General features: G+C 39.9%; 1 protein-coding gene across 1 annotated transcript in view; it reads right to left on the minus strand.

Moving 5' to 3' along the window:
- Positions 1-25,121, minus strand: part of col5a2a (collagen, type V, alpha 2a) — a 42,223-nt gene that overhangs the window by 11,533 nt on the left and 5,569 nt on the right. The window contains 26 exon segments of the mRNA XM_005450481.4: positions 47-145; positions 249-302; positions 407-505; positions 644-697; positions 986-1,093; positions 1,189-1,242; positions 1,370-1,468; positions 1,553-1,597; positions 1,685-1,783; positions 1,887-1,940; positions 2,286-2,330; positions 2,424-2,477; positions 2,770-2,814; positions 2,908-2,961; positions 3,156-3,209; positions 3,299-3,352; positions 3,746-3,799; positions 3,954-4,007; positions 4,098-4,142; positions 6,939-7,010; positions 7,103-7,195; positions 8,077-8,130; positions 8,403-8,435; positions 8,532-8,564; positions 8,665-8,684; positions 9,239-9,460. Coding sequence (XP_005450538.2) covers positions 47-145; positions 249-302; positions 407-505; positions 644-697; positions 986-1,093; positions 1,189-1,242; positions 1,370-1,468; positions 1,553-1,597; positions 1,685-1,783; positions 1,887-1,940; positions 2,286-2,330; positions 2,424-2,477; positions 2,770-2,814; positions 2,908-2,961; positions 3,156-3,209; positions 3,299-3,352; positions 3,746-3,799; positions 3,954-4,007; positions 4,098-4,142; positions 6,939-7,010; positions 7,103-7,195; positions 8,077-8,130; positions 8,403-8,435; positions 8,532-8,564; positions 8,665-8,684; positions 9,239-9,460 — 1,751 coding nt within the window.

The raw sequence follows: 25,121 nt of genomic DNA on the forward strand, positions 1-25,121 counted from the left end.
CTGACTTGACTATTAGGGCACAGCTTCAGAGACTCTGCAGCCTTACACTGAAGCCCTTGGGGCCTGGGACTCCCATGGTTCCTGCAGGCCCTCTGTTTCCAATGGGCCCTGTAGGACCGGGACGACCATCTTCACCTGAGGCACCCTTGAGATGACACAAACCAACACTGGTTATCTCTCATAATTTTAAAGAAAACTCCAGTACGTGTGATTCAAACACATTAAAATATGCAAATACTCAGAATTACCAGTGGTCCTGGTTTTCCCTCTGCACCTTGAACTCCGGGGGTCCCAGTAAGACCCTGTGGAAAAAGTTGTAAAACGTAAGGATAGGAAGCTAGAGCAATGAAGAGAAACTTTCGGAAATACTGTAGCTCAAAAGGAAAATGCCAAGTTCTTGTGTTACCCTTGCACCTGGTAGACCAGGTTCTCCTGTGCGTCCTGGGTCTCCTAGAGAACCTTTCGGTCCTGGTGGGCCTGATATTCCACGATCTCCTTGAGAACCCTTTTGTCAAAAAAAAAAAATTGCTTATTAAAGCAAGTAAAGAAGTGGTAAACAAAAGGTTAACCAGTAAATAAAATGTTGAGAGCACAATTGTAATCATTATGTACATATAACATGACTTATGATAACTAACTGTACCTTTGGTCCCGGCAGCCCATCTGCACCAGGGAATCCTCTGTTTCCAGGGGATCCCTGAAAGAAAAGTGATGATTTAATATGTGCATATTAAACCACATCAGTAAAGTGAAGAATCCCAGAAACTATAATAAACTACTGTACAATATAAAGCGCCTTGAGGCGACTTCTGTTGTGATTTGGCGCTATATAAATAAAATTGAATTGAATTGAATTGAATGTGTCTTTAATTCTAACTTCCCGAACTGCAAAGTTTTGTGAATAAATTACTGAGCTGACTCCTGCCCTGGAAGAGGAACTACGTAAAAGGTGAGTGGTAGAGCAGGAAGCAGAATCCAGGCTTACTCTTTCACCGACGGGACCAGGAGGCCCAACAGAGCCGGGATCTCCACGTGGTCCTCGCTTTCCCTCCTCACCTTGAGGTCCGATCACTCCCTGGGAACCAGGCGGACCCTAGGAAAACACATGGGACAAGAAGACTGAATAAGAGGAAAGTCTGGATTTACAATGCAAGCTGCATCAGTTTGACTATTTAATCTGAATCTTACCGGTTCCCCTTTAGGTCCAGCTTCTCCTTTAAATCCCGGAACACCAACATCTCCCTTTGACACAGAAATGCAAAAATGTGAGTCTCCTGCACATTAAGCAATAGCTTACTGTTCATTAAGCATTTACAACAACTCGGGCAATTAAAAGCAAGAATTCAGTTCAAACTCTGAGGCCTTTTACCAGTTGTCCTTTGATTCCAGGTTGACCAGTGCTTCCCTGAGGTCCTGGTGGGCCATGGGGCCCAAGATGGCCGCCTGGACCTTGTGGACCAACATTACCCTGTAAGAAGTTAAACGTGTTTCTTTTTGTGACTTCACTTAGTCTTAATAATAACATGCCTGGAGTAAATAAGTCTTAACTTACCACTGGTCCTTTGGAACCTGGGCCTCCATCTGTTCCCATGGGCCCCTGTGAACATAGAAACTCTCTAATTAGAGAATTAAATCAACGCTCAAAAGTGAAAGTGTGACATGTATGGGAAAGTAAGAAATTAACCCTGATGCCAATGGGGCCAGGTCTGCCCAGATGACCGGTCTCTCCTCTCTGTCCTTGTGCTCCCTCTGGACCTCGAACACCAGTGGGACCAGGCTGCCCCTGTGGAAAACAAAAGCCAAGAACAATTAATATAAACAAAAAGAGTGATATGTTTGGCTTTGACAGCATAAAAAAGCAAATAGCTAAGTTCTCTGTTACTTACCTTCATTCCTGGGGCCCCTGGATATCCAGGTGAGCCACTGAGACCCAAGGGGCCCTGTTAAGAAAGAGTATTGACAGTAGGATGTTACTGTAACTTCATCACCCAATTCACATATAAAAATATGCAAGCATAATGATTGCCGACATACAACAGGGCACAGCAACCATGCAAGTATCACTACTTTTCTATCTGTGTGTCTGTTACTGCTCATGTGGCTAGTTCACATGTTTATTTGATGTAACACATAAACATATGTTTAAAATAAGACTGATGATTGCAACCCAAATATATTTTCCTCAGTTTAACCTAAGAATCTAATATGGATTTCCAAAAAGTCATGCTAGTCTTTTTGGTGTACAGTAAATTCACAAAAGTAAAACACAGCATATTGTGACTTACCATCGGACCAGGTTTCCCGATATTACCAGGAGGACCACGCTTACCCTGCAAGGCAAACATCAGTTTGGTTCAAAAGTCATAGAGTAGGCCAGTCTATGTATATACATATATATGTACGGATGGTGCCATCGTCCTTACCGCTATACCACCTGGTCCAAGGCGTCCTCTCTCACCCGGCATCCCTGCAGGACCCTGTTATCCACAGAGTGATAAATTACACCTACTTTTTATTTATGCAAAGCTTTAAGGTGAAAAAGCTTTAGTTACAGGAAAGTGAATGCATGTTTAGTTGATTCAAAATGAGAGCAGAATCCGAAAGCAGCCGACACTGAAGTCCACGCCTGCTTAAAAGAATAATAAACTGCATCATCTGCATGGGGCTGCTCCAGGCAATTTGTTACTGTCACTTGGTTTCTGAGCATTTACTGGCTCTGTGGAGACTGTAAAAACAAGCAACAGAAACTTTAAGAATAACTTCGCTTACCATAGGTCCAGGTGCTCCCAATGGACCACTGGGCCCTGTGGCACCCTGCAAAACGACACAAAACAAAGTGTTTAATGGAAACCATCTAATCCACCAGTGGCACAAACTGACAGACCGTCCATTTTACATCAATTATACCTTGGATCCAACAGCTCCAGTTTCACCTTTTGGTCCAAGAGGTCCACTATGGCCCTGTTAATAACATGGAAAAAGACTGTTTTACATTGTGTATGCAGAGCTGGGCTGAGCACACTGACTTTACTCTTTAGGAAACATGGAGTAAGTGAATTACAGAAGAGTTTAAAGAAAAATTAAGTCAATTCACTTCATCAGGTAATCATTCCACTGGTACTTGTTTTAAAGTGCTTCTAACACAGATCACTCACTCTGTGACCCTTCAGGCCTGGAGGCCCAGGTGTCCCAGGAAATCCTCTAGGCCCCTAAAACCACGGAAGAACATTATTAGTTTTTTCTAATAATAATAATTTTAAAAAGCACAGGATTTAATTTTTATTAATTTAAAGCTTACTGCTGATCCAGGGAATCCAACTTCTCCAGTATTTCCTGCTTTGCCTGATTCTCCCTGTGTGAGGAAATGGCATTTTCACATTAGACTGTAAAACATCTTTCTATCTCAGGTTCTGTGTTTCTGTTGGTGCTTCTACCGTATAAGACCTTTAAACATCTAAGGTGACAGATTTTTTTTGTTTTGTAATTTTTTTTTATTTATTTTTTTTTTATCAAGGCATGTATATCTTTACAGGGGAACCATATTATTCATTTCCAACTCCACATTTAAGTTTGTGTGCTTTGCATAATTCAATTCCAAATTATCCTTATCTATTTAATGCTCAGTCTTACTTCAGATTCTCAGTTCATTCTCTGTCATCACCAGTTTACTTCCTTCCCCCTTTCTTTTAAGCCACCTTTTGTATGAATGGCTGCCAGACAGACAAACATCTCAAAGCTAACTTACATCTTCACCTGGCTTCCCCGGAGGGCCCTCAGGTCCTCTCTGCCCCGGTGGACCCTAACAGACACAGATTGCAAACACTCAGCAACAGCCCATCATTCTGACAGCAAAATTTTCTCAAATGAGCAGCTTACCAAAAACAAAAAATCAAATAACATTAAGTAAATGAAAGTATAGGAACAAAGAAAATGCATGTTTGAAGTTATAGTACCATATGTCCAGGATCACCAACATCTCCAGGAGGTCCTTGTGGTCCAGCTTGACCCTTAAAATGAAGGATAAAACATTCAAAACAGGAAGAACAACTAAATATAAAAATGCCACTCCAGTATTAATAAAAATGTTGTAAACTTACAGGTGATCCATTTGGACCAGGAGCTCCTCTTGCTCCGGTCTCTCCCTGAAACAAAGACGACGTCAGATCAGTTAAATGTGTTTTATTCAAAAACTATTAAGTTAATGTATCTATGTTGTTAGTCTTTTTTGTTGCAGCAGTTAAAAGTCAAGTGAATTACTTCCATTCAGAGAGATACTTATGACACATGTGTGATAGTAGACACTCTGTGGATGTGCACAGAAACAGTAGTTGTTTCTATAACGAGATTATGCTGCTGTAAAGTCTTCTATATAATTTACTTACTGCAGATCTGAATACCTTTTACATATATATCCTGCTAACTCATTTAAGTGACCAAATGCATATTAGGAGACACAAGCAGACACTCATTTTTATTGTCATTATTTATTTAGGAATTTGCAACACTTAAGAAAATGAAAGTTAAACAAGACAAATATGTAATAGAGATATTAAGTGTTAAGAAATAAAATAAAAAATAACATAGATATAAAATTATGAAATAGATTTGTGCTTCATTAACTGTCCAGGAAACACTAAAATGTGTGAAACCTCATAAAGTTGTAATCTTTATGGTTAATTAGCATAATGTTTTGGGAAGTAGCACTGAGGGTTAATTTACGTTATTACTATTACTTGTATCACAAAAAAGAACAGGGACTCATCTCAAAACCCTTTGAAATTACTGGGAGTCTTTCTAGTCAGGAGGTTTTACTCCTTTGGCCATCGATTCATACTTTTTCTAAAAATATCTGCAGTTATTAAAAAGCTTACCTAAGAACAATATTTAGAAGAAAGCCCAGTTCAATTTGCTCCACATATTTTGACTTTTTTTTTTTTAACAGAGTGAAGGCGCAGACAGTCCACAGAGAGCATGCTCAAACGAGATTCCCGCCAACTGACTTCCTTTTTGCTCCCATTACACACACGCAGGCATGGGATGTTCCAGGAGGCTGGGATTTCTTCCCTGAGCCCTTCACTGAGGAAGCGAACAACAGAGCTGGAGGTGTGGGGTTAGTAAGGCGAGCAGTGGAAGCGGGGAAAAGGGACTCGCGTGAGCGAGTTTGATAAGGGCAAGATTGTTATGGCCAGACAAATGGGCGTGAGTGTTTCTGAGATGGCAAAGCTCGTGGGCTGCTCCTGGGAGGGGGTGGTGAACACCTGCAGAGAGCGGGGCGAGAGAGTACCGGAAACAACCCGAGGCAGGGTGCATTACTGGATTTTAAACATTCAAGATCAGCATGGCCACAGAAGCAGCGGAGGTGCCTGCAGAGGAGGAGGAGGAAGCAGGAGGTGCTGCTGGTGAGGAAGGGATGCACTGTGGGAAAACTGGGGGGCAACATGCTGCTGACATGAAGACTCAGAGAGGACCAGCTGCAGTTCTCTGATCACCGTGTTTCTTCATCATCATCATCATCATCATCATCATCATCATCATCATCATCATCATCATCATCATCATCATTTAACATGTTTAATCAGCTGCTAACTAGTCAACTGTTCCCGAAATGTGAAGTAAATCAAAGCTCCACCATCACATTGCACTGGTGCAGTGCAAAGTTTTGCAGAAAGGTCTACTTAGTGTTGTATTTGTTGAAGCCTGTCTGGAGGTAAGCATATGTGAAGATCAAAGTGGGCTCCTGTTCGTGTTTGAGCTGTTGGTAAATGGATTGCTTCTTATGGTTTCTACTCTAGCACTCAAAGCACTTTATGCAACATGCCTCATTCAGCCATTGATACAAGCGCTTTTTTTCTATGTGCTTACTATCTGACATTCGCACACATTCATACTGCAACAGACGCAGAGCAACATGGGGTTCAGTATCTTGCTGTTATGGTTGGTCTCATGACTTTATTCTTTCTGCAGAGAAGACAGAATCCATAGTGGATGTTATGGAAGTGAATGGCATCCCTATTGCTTCTCTTGATGTCGGTGCTGCAGAAGGAAACTGACCCCAATGCATCACCATAAATTAGCCCTAACCCACAAGTAAGTAACAGTAGCATTAGCTTGCTGTCTTCTCCCATTATTGGGATCAAAGTGGAACATTACAGCAAAACGACAAACTGACATGGGACGAACTTTAAATGATACAAAGACGAAATGTGAACTCTGACCTTTCAGTATTGGCGTAAATGCAACGGTGAACAGTCAGAGTGCTTAATAAAATATGCACCATATGCAGGTCTGGAAACTCTGAATAAAGTGACTAATGGTCAAATTTTTGACATAAGAAGGTTTATTTAATTAAACCTCTTTATGAATTTGTCATTGAATTATGAAATAGTGCCTCTTCAAAGTTTACTGCACACACATGCATTTTAACCACATCTTTTCATGTCTTAATTCCTGCAGGCCACATTGTTTGGACAGCCCTGCAAACCCAAAGTGAAAAGAAATTTCAAAAGTGGCTCTATTAATTTTTCTTCTAGAAACTGCCAAAGACTGGACAAGAGGAAGATATAGAGTGAGACAGAAAAGACGAAGGCACTCCCAGAAGATGTGGAACTGCAAAGTAATAGAGTTAATGAAAATATAACACCATTATTTAATTATATTTTATCCATAATTAGCAAAACATAGGAGCTTTATTCGAGCTTGGAGCTTTATTTAATTAAGTACTAGAAATATTAAGGAAACTACAAGAAATGAGAACACCTGTTCTAGACTGGTGCCAAAGTTTTCTGCCAAAGCTTCAAGTGGGGAAAAAAAGTTATCCACTCAGGAACAAACCAAATTTTTTTAGATTAATGGGTGCATCAGTTTGGTGCTTTTCAGCTGAAGGACTTAATGAAACATCCAGTTAAGGTCGGGCCATATTAGTGCTGTAATGCTCTTACCCTGGAGCCACTCAACATGGCCATGGGTCCTGTTTTTGAGTCAGTCACTCCAGCCATCTGGGCTCCCAGGCCCTGCAGGTAAAACACTGCAGGTTAGCTTACCATGTAAGACTTGACATGCATGCCTGCAGTTTAAACTCTAGTGTTTCTGTTTATTGGCTCACCCCTGGGTGTGATGGATGTCCAGGAGGTCCTGGTTCTCCAGGCTGACCTGGTATGCCAGGCTCTCCGTCAAAGCCCTGGGGGCCCCGTATTCCCTGGAGCGTAAAAGAGAGAGAGTTTAATTTACTGTTTAAAAAGTATTTTTAAACCTGTGCGCACTCTGACATTGATTTATTCCTTTCAGCAGTGGGTTTCAGCTCTTATTTGGATTTCATTGTAAAGATGGAAATGAAGATCAATCAATTAGTCAGTAAAGCCAGAAGCTGTTTTAGAACATGTCACTGAGTTCAATAAGAAAATAATAAAACAGATGTACCTAAACTTAATTTTCATTTGTTTATGAACTGCGAGCTGTAAAGCGTGTGCAACAGGAAAACCATTGGTTATGTATTAATAAATCACCAGCAGAATGCTGCCCTCAACTCTACTGAAACTCCACCAAGGCGAGTGCATTCATACATCATGCTGCCACATCTTTGCTTGCTAAGCACATCATAGATCAAATTTCCACATTACATCACATTTTGACCGTTAGTCACTTGTCCTTGAACCGAATGGGCTTTAAGCTGAGTGAGTTAGTGAGGATTCATTCTCATGACCCCAGTAATCAAAAAGCTCAGATGTCATGTGAATTATAGCAAAGAGGGAGTTTCAAACTGATAATACAGGCATGACGTCCTTATTTATAGCTTGAATATGATGGAAGATGATAAATATTGTTAGTCTTGCCGTAGTCTAATGGAGAAAGACACGATAAAATGATGGCGTTGTCTTGATTAAGGTAATAAATACTGCTGTGGTTTGTTATTTTGTACAAACCCACATGTTCTCTAAAAGTCCTGCCAGAAAATAATGAGAGGAAGGATGCGATGCTCTGACTGGTAACAGGAAAAGGTTAGATTTTCTATCTTCCTATCATCATGCTTTTTATATTCTGTTCTTAGGTTGTCTGTGAATGCTTGTTGATGTGACCTACAGGCCTTCCTTTGTGTCCGTGTGGTCCTCTTTCTCCTGGTGAGCCGGGAGGTCCCTGTCAGAATAGACAAGAAGAATCAATAAAAAAATCTGACCCTGACACTTCAGCAGTAACATCAAAACAACGAGCACGCTTGGCACGGCTTGAAATGCCATCATGACCCAGCTGACTGGAGTCCTATCCTGCTGTGTAGACCTCCTTTTAAGGTGAAGTTATGCAGGATGCGGCTGTCCTCTCATGCCATCTAGTGTCAACTGTGGTGGATGAACATTAGAAATGTTCGTTTTGGAAAATTCTGCCGTTAAAGAAAGAAAAAAGATGCTCACCATAGGTCCAGGGCGGCCTCTGATACCAGTCACCTGCAGGAAAACCATCAAACACATCAGTTTGATCCTGCTATGTTTTTTGGACTTAAAATTGTCAGTTAAGCAGGTTTAAATGTAGGAAACACTCACAACTGGAACATCTCCAGGTTCTCCCTTCTGACCCTGAGCAAACAATAAGAAGTGACAACAACTTTCAGACTCACACAACATCACAGTGGATGACAGAGCGAACATAAAGTATAGGATCACAAAACTGGCCTACCTTGTAAATTCTACCCCCATCTATAGGAGGAAGCATAGAAAAATTGTAAGGAAGAAACATGTAAGTAATGTGCAGATAAATCATCAGTGTAACAACTCAGTAGGCAGCATATGCTGAAACAGCTCCAAAGAAATTCATTAATCATTACGGGATAAACATGCAGGTCAGTCAAAAGCAAAATAGTCGACTAACACAATTAATCAGTTGTCAGTCATTCTTAGTGTGAGGCTACTGATGTGCAGCAGGCTGCTGGCAGCAGTAATTCATATATCATCTCAGTAGATTATTTATTTGGCAGCCTGTCAAAACTAAAGAAACCCAAACAATCTGCTGCTATAGCTTTTATTTCTGAAAGCTTTGACCTACATGGTAGGGAAGAGTTTCTTAGTTTATTTAATCGATGCTGTTTCATTTCTTGCCCTCTCTTTGGGATTAAATGTATGTTAAAGCATGATAAAGATCGGAGAAGGCCTTTCTTTGAATCACTGTGTCTTCTACCAACCAGGTTAAATAAAAAACATTGTCTTTTATTCTCCTTCGATTCCACAAACGCAGACAAAAGGTTCAGGCTCACCAAAACTCCCCGTCCCACCGCTGCTTGATGAGTCAGTCCGACACACGGGGCAGCACTCGCCATCTGGGATGTACATCTTCTCACAGTTACTCAGATCGTCACACTGGATTTCATCGCACAGGACCTGCCCATTGTCACAAACACAGATCCGGCATGGCTCTGGCTTCCAGATGTCCCTGTTTGTGTACACCTGGCCGTCTGCCGTGCAGTCCATGTCATCTCCTGGAAGGTGGAATTTGTGTCAGTTGAATACAAAACAAAACCACTGAAGAACAGCTCTTGTTTTAAAATAGGACACTGTGGAGAAATTCCTGAATTGGAGATATCTTTTTTTTTTTTTTTTTTTTACCAAGCATTTTAATAATAAAGATTGCAGTGGGGAAAAAAATCTTGGTTTTGAAACATCGAACCGTATGCTGTGGCCTATCCCAGTATTCATTGCTCGTAAGGTCAGGATGGCTCAATGTGTACACAAAGTACTTCTTAATGTGCAAACAAGGTTTCCACCATATTCTGCACACACTGTGAGAGGGAAAAAAAGGGTCTGGAAAACGTGATTTGCTGTCGGGGTAAAGTCTCCAGCAGTTAGACATGAGATCATTTCCTCCAGAAGCAGCGTCTCAGAAATTTGACTCTTGTTCAAAAGAGAAAAACCTGCAGCCACCTATGAGTTTCTCCCATAAAGCCAATTAATTCAAGTTTGCTTTATGAGTTAACAAACAACTGTTTATTCAATAATAATGCAGCATACTGCCAGCTATATACCAACTGTTATTCTTTAAAATCCCCCCAAATATTAATAAATAGTATACAAAAGAGTTCTGGTCAGAAAAAAGAGAAAGAAATGTAGATGTGGTTTGTCTGGCTTCAACAGACATCTGGCATGTTCTGTAAACACGAGCCCAAGTCTTTCAGGTCTGCAGACGCTCTGAAACCTTTACCTGTTCCTGATATAAACAGCAGGTGGCAGCTCTGAGCTTTAGACAGCAGGTAAGTCAGGTTACCCAGCTGGAGGATGCAGGAAGTTGCAAAGAGGTGACCCAAATGCAAATCAGAGTTGCACTTCACACATTCTTTCAGCTTTTCTGTAGTTCTCAATATACTTTGCACACATGTGTTTGTCTGGACAGATGTAAAGAGGACAGATGTACAGGAAGACTTAAACATGCCAACAAACATCAGTAAAACTTTTACTGGCTTATTATGTGAAGTACACATTAAGATGCTTTTTAATGAACATCTCATGGTATGACATGAAACATTTTTATGATTTCCATATTTGTTATGGTCAGATCAGTATGGAAATTTAACACCTATGATGAGATTTGAGGATCAAATACAAAAAGATTGTTCCATATATACCTACATTTGATTCATTGTGAAGTAACATTTTTCAGAAGTCATGTAGAGATGAATGTCTGAAGGCAGTAAAAATTCACTATAGATTTTCAACTTGGTTAAAAAAAATGGTTGACATCTTCAATAAAATGACTAATCAAGTAATTAAAAACAAAAACATATTTTCGGGAATTCCAATAATAGATCAGTCATGATGACAGTCCAGCAGCCTAACCTTCTGTGATAAAATGAAGAGACCCTCAACATATATCATATGTTGAGATTCTTCTTAGAAGATCAACGCATGTTAATGATAGCTTGAGAATATGAGTATTGCTTTACTCTTCAACAATCCAACATCAACATTGAGACCTTTGAAATTTCTCTAATTAAATAAATTTGAGACTTGGATTCTGTACAAATGCACCGTGTAATCAGACACTCTTAAGCTCATTACATCTAATCTCACAAGTATGGGAAGCAGTGATTTGGGTAATATCTCAGACAATGGTGTGGAAAGACCTCCTTTATACTGTATGTATTATTGGTGCTGTTTCCTTTCCTACCAGCTGATATAACTTTAGTTATATATTTTATCACAAATGACTGCTGGAACTACAAATATACAATATGAAAGCAAGCGCAGATCTATGTTATATGTGCTTGTGGTTCAAAAGAATAGAATTTTTAAAAATAAAAATATACAAAATCCCAGGGTTTTTTTTTTTTTTTTTGCAATAGCAGCCTGTATTTTGGTATGTCATCCTCTCCTGTCTCTGTCAAGGCAACATTGGTTATGTATCTTAACTCTAGTCTATGAGCATAGTCAGGGCTATGAGAAAAATGAAATTTAACCATGCATGTTTGAACTATAATCAAAGACCTCTTAAAAATTATTAAATTACACAGTGTACAACATAATCTGTGAGTGGTGCTACTGTTTCTAAAATTAGTAGCACTTTCATCTGTATCCTTTAGAGAATTTTTGAATTAATCTGTTTTCAAATCAGCCTTCAATTTTCCACAATTCTGATTATTAAAAAAACCTTCCCTGTGGCCACACAATAAAATCTAATGGTAATGTTAGCAACATTAGCCAAGTATTGTGCTAACGCCATCAATTTCCCTGTTGTGGTGGTGGCGTTGCCATTGAAAATACAATTAATTCACTCAGTCCTAAGGTCCTGAAATACTGGGAGTGCATTAAGGTGTACCTTAGTGGCAGTAACAGTTTAACAGTTGGTTTGCTTTGCTGATGACTGAGACATTTTTAAAGCATTAGCAAAAGAAAAATGGCAGCTACACATTCATTGTTTCACTATCCCGGGATTATTTAAATCCCAGATTCTACAAGATGATGTAGATAAGTAATGGAAGAAAGGCTTTGAATGCTATGTGGAAACAACATTTTTCTGGCAGCTCAGTGGTTTGTAGCCTTCCTTGCACTAAAAACTATATAACACTTTAAAGACGGCAACCCCCCCCCAAAACATAATTCGGGCACTTTGAACTTAAGCTGGTATTTTTTCCATAGTTACATCAGTTACATTAAAAAAAGAGGCACACTCAGCCAGACATGATAGGCTACAAGTATAAATGACCTCGAGGTACAACAGCCACCACCCATAAATTGTTTCTCCTAACCAACTGTGCACACAGGGGATCAACAGTCCAACTAGCAAACACATCCTGAAGGTATGTTTTCTCAGATGTCGCTGTTCAATCGACCACAAAGTATTTGACGACACTAACAACACACATAGTTCAGAAATGAAATTTCCTGCCTCTCAACAGCCAGTTACATCCCACACTGTGGTGGTCTTCCAAAATGAGAAGCAGTGCTTCACATGGAACATCTTTCTTCATCTGCTTGGAATTATTTGAACAATGGATCTCAATATCTGGAATTAAAACTTTATGTTTGTTTTTCAAATAAAATGTTTGTGTATTCAGTTTCACAAGATCAAACTAGAAACTCTTTCTAACTGACTCAGTTTGACTTGAAGTCTCAAACAAGCTTCTGTTGAATTTCCATTCAGGTAAAAGTCATCTCAAAGGTATTGGAGGTAATTTGTGTGTACCTTCAGTGCATTTCAATACAGAGACATAAAACCAGGGATGTCTGGCAGAGCTGTTGGCCACAGAGCTGTGGAGCAATTTTTCCTGCGGAGGTTTGAGAGTTTTCAAACACTGCGTGTTGGGAGAATTTGAAATTTACTGGAAGAGAAGTGTGGTTTTTAGAGTGGTCTTTACTACCCCACCGCAAGCCCTGAGGAAGAGGGGGGAAGTTGGGGGAAGGGGGGTCACTTTTTCCCCTCCTTTCAGCTAATTCGTTGCAGGTTCTGCACTTTTCCACAGACGCCACAGTTTGATTGTGACATCGGTGCAAAGGCATGCTCCCTTTCTACTTCTAGATCTGTACTTTCCACTAGTCAGCTAACAGGGCAGACGGTTTCCTCTCCTGGTTTAAAACATGGAGTCTGGATCTTTTCAACATGACTCACGTGTCTACTGCTGCTATCATTTAGTATCATTCACCAGACATCAGCCAGATAACCCAACATCCTTTCTCATAAGTCATGACACGCACCAACCACCAGGAAAAAACCTGGGAAAGCTACTTTGAGATGTACTTGGCAGATGTGAGGAATGAAAAAAAGGGGATAGTTTATGGATTTTCCTTGGCTAATATGGAAGTACTCATAACACACTGCGTTTGGGGAGAAGCTATGGCAGCCAGAAATGGAGGGGTTAGAAAATGAACTTATGGAAATGATGAGTCATTTAAAAGTGGATCCTTGATCTCTTTTAGAAAAACAAAGATGAGTACAGGGCCTAAACTGACAGTCACAGCACCATCTAATTTCTAAAAGATAGTTTCCAGTTGATGTTAAGTTTATAAAATCATACATTTTGTTCTGAACAAGCCCTTCTTTTCAGTCTGAGTAACTTGCCGCAGCTGACATGGTTTGTACCATGAGGACTGCAACTATGATTTCTCATCCAGATGCAGATGAGTTACAGCTGCTGAGGGGTGGCTCTGCTGCAGCTGTGCTTTCCTGCTCTAAAAACCCAGAGTGTCGAGGCCAAACATAAATCATCCCGCTGTATATGACCTTTAGCTCAACCTGCGACTTGTCCACTGATAAAGCTGTCCATTAAAGTTGCTGTTCCACAAACATAGACTGAGGTATTTGCCATCCCAGCCCAAAGCTAGGTAAAAAAACAAGCACACCTACTGTTTTGGCTCTTGTGTCAACAGTACTTTGCTGCAACGTGATTCGACACCCTGTGATTATACCTCAATCTACCTCCTTTTATTTCCTCAGCATTTTAACACATCAGAAAAAGGCATCCTGTCTGTTTAATACTCAGCAGTGTGCACGATTTACCGTATGATGCTGACAGGGCTTGAAAGCTGAAGGAACACTCTAGTTTGAACATGCTCTTCACCTCGGCTTTGACAAACAAAGCTCTGAATCTCGAGGGAGGGGTAGGAAGCTCGGGCCAGGAAAGTTAAAATGATTGCATGTCTAGGCTTTTCCATCAACAGGCCCCCGTCTTCACTGGCTCTTCCTTTTAAAGAGGCAACCGCAGCTATGAGCTGTTCCCTTCCCGTGTTCAGTCAGCGGACGATTGTGGTCCTGCTGAAGTACACATCACCCCCTCCTTGCCTTTATCTCTTGTGCTTCTGTTGACTTGGACTGGATTCATCTCAATCTTATGTTACATATCCATGGCAGAGCTGGAAATTTGAATCTGCAATTAACTGAGTTTACATTGTGGTATTTTCTCAGTTTAATTAAGTTTGCTGAGGGGTCGCTTCTATCAAACTGGTTGTGTGCCTTTGTGTCTTTGTGGCACATTCTCATAATGAGATAATTATGTTGTACAACAGAAATCGTGCTCAAGAGTGAGAATTCTTTATAATTACAGGACTTCAAGCTGTTGAGAATGATAAAATGCAAGTTGTTAAACAGTGAGGTTTTTAGACCTGGATTCAGGTCTGAGCATGGTATGAGGCTCTTGCTGAGGTCAGTGTCAAAGGTCAGCTCAAGGGCATTCATTTTCTGGCTCGGTATTAGAAGAATCCTTAACTTCATGTGAAAAAGAGCGCAATGCAGTGTCCTCATACTGACTCCAAACAAATTGCATTTCTTCATGAGCATTAGTGTTCTGGTCTGTCTTTGTTTTATACTGTGGCTTTAAGTATGATTATGTTCAGTTTATTCTGTGACCACATAGGTTATTTTGTTTATTTTTGCTTTTCTGCATCAAAATATGTTGCAGATGTCTGATTGCAAATGGCAACATTGTGCAGTACGTAACCTATCATTCAGACAAATTTATTCTAACACACTCGGGAATACAAGCATCAATGTTTAATCCATCAAAAAGTGTGATCATTCTTAATGTTCCAGGTCTTAAATCTCACTGACTGATGACTCTGAAACTGCCCGCATTGACTTCTGCTGTGAAATACCGACTATAATTTAAACTTAAAGAAAAAAATAAGAATGAGGACAGATTTACTGGATGCATTCCGACAGGCTGTTCTTGCTATTAGGATGTGAAAATGCACAACAAAATCTTGAAGTGACTCCTGCCAGGTGTAGCTGTTTGATTTAAAATCAAATCTTGCACTTAATCCTTGCACCCTGTCAAATGTGTGGTTTTCATATCCTCTTGGGATGCTTATAGCTGCACACTGACCAAGCTAAAGAAAATACACAAACACCTGCGGATGTACTTAAAATATTACAGAATCAGTTATTATGGACAATAATGGACTTATGATCAAATATATAAAACACTGAGGCATTTATTCTTGATGCTAATTATAATACACTGGATAAAAATGAACTGTACCTAATGTTAGTTTAGGTCGGCCATGGTACTTTAGCCGATAAAAGCTGATCACACTGCCAGCCCACATGAACTGATGTCTTAGCTGATAAAACTCAATTCTCAAATTCTCAAATTTCACATAGGACCCAGCATTTAAGTTGCTTTAGTCTGCCCTCTGTTGCAGTTGCCTCTGCAAGCCATTTTGCAACCCACCACTATCCCAGCTACTCCTTTTCATCCTTGGGCAGATTGTGGAATTATATTAACACACACGCGAATCTTCCAGATCAGCAAAATGCCAAAACTTCTGCTTTTATAGAGGTGCTCACACTCACAGTTGCTGATCACAATGATTTTATCAAGTGCAAGTATTTCACAGGACTGCATGGAAACCCTTTTCTTTGTCAGTGATAGTTTTTTTTCCTGTTCTGTCCTGGCGAGTCTTACTGTTGCTCCATGTTTGTACACGGAAGGCAGGAATGTGTGCCTTAGGCTTCCAGTATATGCAGAAGCCTAAGGCACACATTGTCATATGGAATAAGAATCGACTTTTGACTAAAGTGGTCCTCACCGAAATTACAATCAAATGTATGAAACTATTATCTAACTGCCACAAACACAATTGAATTTTCACCAGATTTTTCAAATGTGTTAATATAAATAAATAGTTGCGGTTTGTCCTCGTGAGAGCAGGTATGCTGCAAAGGAAAATGGGTGATGTCAAACATTCCAGTTTACCAGAGCAGGCAGTTAACTTATACAAGGGGTCAGAGCACCCTGATGTTTTACATCAACTGAACATACAGCCAGATGTGAGGAATAAACTCTGGATTGTATACTCAAAAGGACTGAGAGGAAATTTCTTTCCAGCAGAGTTTGTTCACGATGTCTGATTAAAACACATGAATACAAAGAAAGCTAGTGTTCGAGACCTTTGTGTTTGTGCAAACCAAATCTTAGCAAAGTGCACTCTGGAATTTGGACAACTACAAGATACTGTAGATGTAACTCAAATGAAACGGTGCAGCATTTGTATCTGGCTTGTTTTCTTAATGCTCTTCTTTCATTCTTTGTTTAGTTCCACTACAAGGTTTGGTTCAGCTGCCAGAGTAATTTATTTACAAGCAACTTGTCTAATAAACCTCTGATTAAAAGGATTTAATGAAGCAGAGAGTGCAGGGTGAGCCTTTTTCTGGATGATTTAGCCTCGTCCTCCTCCTTGATGGATGAATGCTGTACTTGCCAACACTGATAAATTAGCGCTCTTTCAATGTGGATTATATTATGACTGTAATAGAGGCACTTTTCTTTCTATATACATTTAACTGAAAAGCAAATGACTGGACTATTTAACCATTACGGTCTGATGTCTGCTAGAGTCACTGAGCCATTTGTTATCTGTGAGAATTACTGAGGTTTTGATTTTGTGATATTGCCATCTACTAAATAGACCAAAAGTACTGCCAGATGAAACCAGCAGGTCTGTGTAGGGCAAATCTTTTCTCACATGAGACATTGTGAAGACTGGTTTTCATGGTCAAATATTCAACTACTGCTGTATTTGAAATGGGCTAGTGTCAACAACTTGAACTTCAGACATCCAGAGTGACTCCAAGTGGCAACCTCTGCTGCTGTTCCCAAAATGACCACTCCAGGCTGGTTCCAAAAAGGAGTTGATATCCAGACTCGCTTCTTTAAATGTACAACTTCAAAGAAGAAATTAACTTTCATTAACCCATGTAAATCATATTAAGGCTTAAAATTATGCATGATTAAATGTGTGGCTGCTTTGATTGAGAAGTGTATGCAGACACAGGTGGTCGGTCACTGTCTGACCTGCATCACCTCGGCTTATTCAAGATTCTCATTCATGTTTATGCTGTCATATTAGCCATAATATGACCATCTGAGTAAGCTAAATGTTTTTGTTTTTTTATTTATATGTTTGCCTAATTAGGACATTTGTGGCTATACACCTACCCAGTCTGCTGTTGCACCTTGATAAGTAAATTCGGTAAAATTAGCTGACACCTCTAACCCCCCGAGGACAAAAAACCAACCACACGAAAACCAACCACAACCAAAATTGCTTTAAAGCAGTAGGTCACAAACCATGTGACCTGGTCTGATGTCACCATCTTTTACCTACAATCTATTATAGAGGTAAGAAGTCCAGAGAAAAACATGATGCTGTTGACTTTTTTATAGACTTCTTGATGTTTATTTCTCTGTTTTTGAGATGATACCAATAAAAAGCTTCATTAGAATGATCTAGATGGTTAGACACCACCGTAGGGCTTAAACAACAGTTTAGTTTTTAAATCCGTGCTGTGAAATTTTAAATACGCTGTCCTCAGCTCACATCATTTTCACCCATCTGTTTGCATTTTCATGTGCAGACTGCGGTGCTCGCATGACATGCCTGTCTCCTCTCTCGCCCTCGTCTTTGCATCGTTTTCAAAATGCAAGAACACGGATAAATGTGAGCAGCACATAATTAAGCTGGTCACATGCATAAAAGTCAGAAAACAGCAACAGTGTTTTGCACAAACTTGCTTCTAGTGTACACAAAGCTGCTGGTATATGTGCAACATTTCAAGAGCATCTCATGTTGAAACACTTCCAATAATTCACATGTTGACTTGTAAATGCTAAAAGATGGAACACACATGTTTAGCCACTATCATTCTTCAGGTGGGGAAGAGCTCTGAGGCTTTTCTTTTTTTCTCTCTCTTTTTACAAGGTATTCTGCATTTGTGAGAAGCAGCAAGCCTGAAGGCAAGAGAGATTTATTGCGTCCACATTTTGTCTGACCTCTGCGCTACAGCAGTTTAAGGACGGTGCATCCTCTCCTCAAACCTCGCAGCTGCCGGAGGCTCCATTTTAAATCCCACTTTTCCCTTCGCATTAGCCTGTGTTTTCTCATATCCCCCCTCAAGCTCTCCAATCTCCCTTTCTTTACCCTTATCCCTATCAAAGGACATAGTATCTTTATGAACCTTCTGCCATGCTCCTGTTTTCTTTTTTGTCCTTTTTAGTTTTATTTTCAATAGAAATTCCAGCCATTTAGTGACTTTCCTAAAGATCCTTTTTCACTTTAAAACCTCTACATGAAAGTTTGAGAACTTTTAGAGGAATACATGGGAGTTATTATGTTAGCAAATTTAAAAGCCACAGCATTTTCTAAAGGCTTTCACTGCAGTCATCATCTATTCAAAACATTGCTGGAGGACCCTTGTTTTTAAGTAATGTGACGTTATTGTATTAACAGAAATGCACTTTTACTAATGGTTTCCAGCCCTAAGAATCAGACACACAGTCATTGTTATTGAAGATGTTTTTGTGGTGGTTTTTTTTTTTTGGAAGCTGAGATCTGTATCTGCATCTGTAAGGAAAACACTGTCTGAGCCCACATTTAGGCCAAAAAACTCCCCAAAACATTTTGAGATAAAATTGATCCAACATTATTTCAGCATTATCTCCGAAATGGAAACCATGACTTCATTCATGTGAACTATTTCAGCTGTACTCCAAGTACTTCCTGGAGTCATCTGTTATTGAAATCACAGAGGCATGGCAGCTTGGGTAGTTTCCAGTGATCGGCTCCTTGCAGGTACAAACCATATTAGCTGCTGGAGAGAGAAACGATAATTTTCTGGACTGTTGCTGGATCGGACAGATAAGTGAGCACAGTGAGACAGGGGTCAACACAAAGCCCCCTTCCTGTGGTGACATCACTCAGGTTGAAAGCCCAGGGGGCGACACGCAGAATTTATCACTTTCAATTATTATTGCCAAATGAAGCCCTTGAAGTTTACAGCAGTTTGCATTTTTGGAGACACAGACAAAAAGGGGTGATAAGGTCAAGGCAGGACTGGCCACATGGTTCTGTCTCCAGAAGGTTGTATCTATGAAATTGCTGGAGCCAGACTGTCTGGGTTTGGTTATGCAAATAAATGAATAGTTACAGGATCAACTAGAATTATTCAACAAAAGGTAAATCAAAGCAGTTTTAGAAGGATAACTGAAATCCTCACTGAGTTTCTATGAAGCCTGTTATACACTTTGATGGCAGAAGCTCCCTTATAAATTAAGCCATTCATTTCTGTATATTGACTGTGATCTTATTTTTTCCCTTTTAAACATCTTAAAATATGTTTTTGAATCTCCGAAGTTCTGTCCTCTCCATTCATGTGAACCTTCTAGCTAGACAGCAACTGGTGTGCAAGGCATTAACACTTTCACAACCCTGGCAACTTTCAGTACTGGAAAGAGAAACTATAGACATCAGTGACAACAGACATGATACTAAGTCAAACACAGCATGAAAATCTGCAGAGCGTCTTGACAACATGGGTTGCAAAGTGGTTTGCAGGATGCAGCAACAATATGAAGGCTAAAGCAGCTTAAATAGTGTTTCCTATGTGAGATTTACCAAATAGACACATAGCAGCATATCACCTTGTATGTCTGCTACGACAACCTCTCTGAAGCTGACAAGAAGGTGCTGCAAAGAGTGGTGAAATCTTCAGAGGGCATTTATATTGACAGACACATAATCAGGGCATTGGACATCATGAGAGACCCCTCCCATCCAGACCATGAACTGTTTACCCTCCTTCCCTCGGGCAGAAGGCTACATAGCCTCAAAGCCTGTACAACAAGGCTGAGTGAACTCAGTGCCATGAGTTTTCATCTGCACTTTTTGTTACTATATGATTTTTAAGTTATTATTAAGTGTTATTCTGTTTTATTCTACTTATTATTTTAATGCCGGCTTGGGAAACACATTTTGTTTTTTCACATTTTTAACATGTTGAATGTCAGTAAATCAGTTTATTTATCAGCTATCATTGAGATCAGCTAAAGTGGCAGGACTGTGGCTAAGCATGACCCTTGTGGCATCCCTGAAAGTGGCTCTGCTGCAGAGATATATTTCTGTAATATGCACATGCTGCTTTTTTGTACTCCTTCACTTTTACCTGTGATTTTGCTGCATCTGTTCATTTTCTGTGATGCTTTGGTCACATTGTGGTGTTGGCTCCTGTTGCCCAGCAGCCAGCCCACAGGTACAACACACCAGTTTAACTGTGGCTAATGTTAAGGTCTCATTCAAGGCCCATTTTTATCATTTCCTTTTTGACTGACTTAAATGTGCATAATTGGCATTAGCAAATATGCTCAAATAAGAGGGTATAGTTTTGTGGTTGAAGATTAAACAAGTAACCCAAGCTAAAGCTAAGCTAAAGCTGATTTTACATGTATTTAAAACAAGTTTGATTAAACTATATTTTAAACTGTGCAGTTACTAAGAGTGAATCCAAACCTCTCAACCAATCAGAAGCTCTAATGTGTGCTCGCACACTGTACTAATGACAAATTTAGGGTAAATGCTAGTGTAAAGTTAAAAGAAATTTACACTAAGAGTTTGTGGTCACTAGTTTTGTTTACAGGCTCACTGTGATTGTTTGTTTCTGGCCAATCCTCAGTTCATCACATACACCCTTTCTTGTGAACTTGCTTTTGAGTCATGAGTGGGTTTCATCAAATGGGCTTGGGTTCAGTTCTGGCATACGTGTCTTGCCAAAAGAGTCTCACATTAGAAAAACTGTATATGAGCAGTATTACTCTACTGCTTTATAAAGGACAAAGCAGTTCTCCTGTTTTCGAAGATTTCGACTGACAAAAGGATTATTCTTGAATCTACTCACAAGCAAATGCTCTGAGATACACTTCACGGTGACCCATTTTCTCTAATGAGAGAAGTATGAAGGGAATATTCCCACCCAGGTCCTTGTGACATTATGGCAAAACACCAAAAACTGCATCAACCAATGAAAAACGTTTTTCACTAGCAGCGAATCACTTCTTGGCAGTTCTGCTGCCGTTTGTTTGCTTAAACCCCTCCCTTCTATCAGTAACAGATGCATACTTTATCCAATATGTCATAGACAGCTGTGAGTCGCAGAAATCTTAAAGGCGGTCTCCCACCAAAAAAAATTACAATGAAGTGTTTTGCTTTACGGATGTGGAACAAATCACCAGCTGACCGATTTTTCAGTTACGTTATGAAAAAGAACACATTTGCAGTAATCTCAGGTCTGTCTTGTCTTCAGATCGTTAATCACAATTAACAACAACAACCACTTTTCTAGAGGAAATTCCTTTATCCTAACTCTTAAACTGGAGTCTGTTGCGACATACACATGGAGGTATCTGCTGCTGATCACATGTCCCAAACAATCCTCCGGGGTTCCCCTCATTCCCACCTCTTCTGCCTTTCACATTCTCATCTCTCTTTCTTTTCTCTCACTCTCTTTTCAGACTCCCTCTCTTATCCCCTGTCCCTGCCTCTTCCTCCTCCTCTACTCTCTGTTCCTTCCTCTCTGATCCACAGCTGTGCCAGGACTTTTCTTCCCCCCTCAGTGCCCCTCTCCTAATACTGTAGATATAAAATTATGATGAAAAGATTCTGTATTTAAAGCTTACCCCTCCCTTCTCTTTAAACACTGTGCCACACCAGGAAAAGGGCTTAGAAACAAGAAAGAGCATGCAACTGAATAAAACTCAAAAAAGGCTCAAAGCCTCCACTTAGTGCTCTTATTTAGCCAAAGTAAATAGAGAGTGGCATGATGCACAGCAGACTTCAAGCTGTGTAAACCTTTGTTTGTTTGAATCTCATATGGCTGATCAAGTGAAACCTGAGCGGCAAATATCTAACATGTGAATTATCCGGTTATCCCACACCAGCCTTTGTGTTTGTGTTGCTTTTCCTTTTAATTTGAAGCATTACAAAAATGCAAAATGGCAGTTTTAATGTTATTCATATGGATATAATTTCAAAGCTAGCACAGAGTAAATTACCACGCCAGCATGTGAGTTTGTTGTTCTTCTGGGTGAAATATACTAACTTTCCTCAATGTGCTGTAAACGGCAGAATGGTGGAGCAGTAAAGATGGTTGATGCGTAAAGGCTGCTGGCTGACACTAAGAATACAGCAAAGACTTTTTTTTTCCCAATATTTAACATTTGCTTCACCACTTTAATTCATCCTCATTAACTTTGTCTCTTTTGGCAACTTCTCTGCAAAAGCATTTCACCCATTTGCTAAAACCATCGAGGTTAAATGGTGGCGATGAGTCACCGACAACAAGCAGACATTTCCACATCTCACTGGTCTGGCTCGATGTGAGACGCGTCTGTTTGGGAACACTGGCTGGACATTATGACCAGTAGACGGCACAGACTTCACATTGTGTTAAAAGAATGCTCCCTTCTTTTTTACCAAAAAACTCACTACCCCACTGGACTTGCTGTGAGTGCTTCACATAATAGCCTAAAGAAGAAATGTCGTGAAACAAAGCAATTCTTAAATAGGCAGAATTTTATTAGCCCAGTCAGTCTTACTGTTTTCTGCAGCCAACACTTAGCAAGTCTTCTTGGTTTCTATTGCTGCTCCCAGATAATCCATGCATCTGCTGAGCAAACTATGACTTTAATCATAGATGACACTTCAATAAAAACCATACCCTCTGATGGGATCTGGACGGGATGATTAGAAAATACAAACCCTGTGTGTGCTGGAACCCTTCTTAACATTCAAATCAAAATCCAACAGTGAGTTTGGCCCTCACAATAAAGTGATGAAATCCACTCGGCCTGACAAAACACCAGAAAGATTGTAATCAATTCGCAAAAGTCTGAGATGGTGGAAATTTTCCAGCTGCTAACAGTCTAATTCTCAAATCCTTACATGCTTATTAGCACTCTTGCTGGTCAACCCCAAGAAAACTTAATAATACAATACTGCTGACAAGTTCTTAGCAGTATTTTTGTCTTTGAAACTAAGTTAAGTATAAATGTTCTGTACAAAAACATGTGAAGAAGTTGTTTTCCACAAGAGTCCCTGCAATCCTGTGGAAATCTAAGTGTACCCAATGATTCAGCAGCTTGTAGGACCACAATGGGCTGCAGTAATTTGAAGAAATTGTTTTCTGTGTATCAGAATTTCACTGGGCTAGTGCAACGTGTGAAAGCTTTTTGTGTCACATGACTGCCAGATCTGAAAAAGTGAATCCAGTGTGGAAATGCCTGCATTTTTTTTCTAATGGCCAACAGGAGTTCAGCTCCTCTGGCTGCAAACAGAAATGAGATTGTACAGGAGCCAATGGGAAAATGATCCTATACTTGCTTGACCTATGACCTATGACTTTGGTACATTTTCTGATGGGTTTCGTTCTCTACTGCAACTGCTGAAATCAATTCTGAATTTGTAATTTCATTTATTTGCCATAAAACCAACTCCAAATTATGTGATCCAACTGAATCAAGGCATTCAGAAAAAAAAGCTTCCATAACAAACGATTTTTTAATTATTTGTGTAATGTACAATTTAATATGATTGTTTTTAGTGAAACGCAGTAAACTGCAATATTTGCAGCTGCTGTACTTTTATGACCACCTGGACTGAAAAGTGCCTCAAAGCACTGCACATATATAAGGCATTTCACTGTGAAGTCAACTGTCCAACTAGTTGTTAACAGCATGTCTTAGGCCACACTGCTAACCCTTGTAACCCATGTAGCACCATTTAGTCACCCTCTTCAGCCGTAATATATACACAGTCAGGCCTCAGCTTAGAATTTGGGTCGGGCCGCAACCTGCAATTATGGCCGACTGTCACCATTTTGTGGCATTCAAACAAGTCATGGTAGGACTTTAGAATTTGTTTCTGTAAGTTCATAGTCATCCAGTTCATGGTAGACTTAAGTGCTTCAGTTTAATGCAACCAGATGTCTTTTGTAAGTCCTTGAAGTCATTTCAGCTCTCATCCAAACAGCTTCTTCAGCCCTAAAATCACATTTTTGAAGACTTGAGTTAATTTTGACTTTAAAATGTTTCAGTTGAAACTGTAGTAGACATTGAAATTGCATGTGTTAAGATCTTCTTGCATTTCCCGTTATGACAATCAACTGATTCCCTCCACGGCGACTGTGGTGTGATTTTACAGAATCATTACCTGGACCGAAGCACTTCACCACAGACAAAGAAAGGTTTCCAGATGTTTCCAGATGTAACATCTCCTGAAAGCTATTACAGCAGCTTTTAAACAGTCACCAGAGGAGAGACAGAGAACATGTACAGAGGGAGTGCTACATTACACTGAGCCTTGCCAACCTGCAGAGGATAAGCTCCAGAGGGTAAAAGTCCCCCTGATCTGCAGGAAAAACTACAACCAGCTGTATCAACACTTGCTGAACAGGCTACGCACCAGCAATGGCTGACTGCTCAAAAGCATTATCACGAAGGCCATGTTTGTTTTCCTGGCATTTTGTGATGGACTATATTACTTTTTAATTGGTGAGAAAGATAATGTTTGCCTGAAAGCTTATAATCATTACTTTCATGACCAATTAAAGGCCTGCTCCTGCAGTTTAGTATTGACGTGACGTGGAGCCGGGGAAGTCACGAGACAGAGACACTGAGAATGATTGGACAGAACTTGAATCTTTTCTGGACACGTACTGAAAGGATGGAGCCTCGATTTTCCAAAATAAAAATCAATCTTTAGACTACTATTATTGTGTCTTCTTACAAACTTCACATCTCCAGGTTTGTAAAAGAAACTTTTTGTTTTTTAAAAAAGTGTTAAAATAGAAATCTAAAGTCTAAAATCTAAAGTGTTTCTGTTTCCTTA

This window comes from Oreochromis niloticus, linkage group LG16 (assembly GCF_001858045.2).
Source record: "Oreochromis niloticus isolate F11D_XX linkage group LG16, O_niloticus_UMD_NMBU, whole genome shotgun sequence".
In the NCBI taxonomy this organism is placed as follows: Eukaryota; Metazoa; Chordata; class Actinopteri; order Cichliformes; family Cichlidae; genus Oreochromis; species Oreochromis niloticus.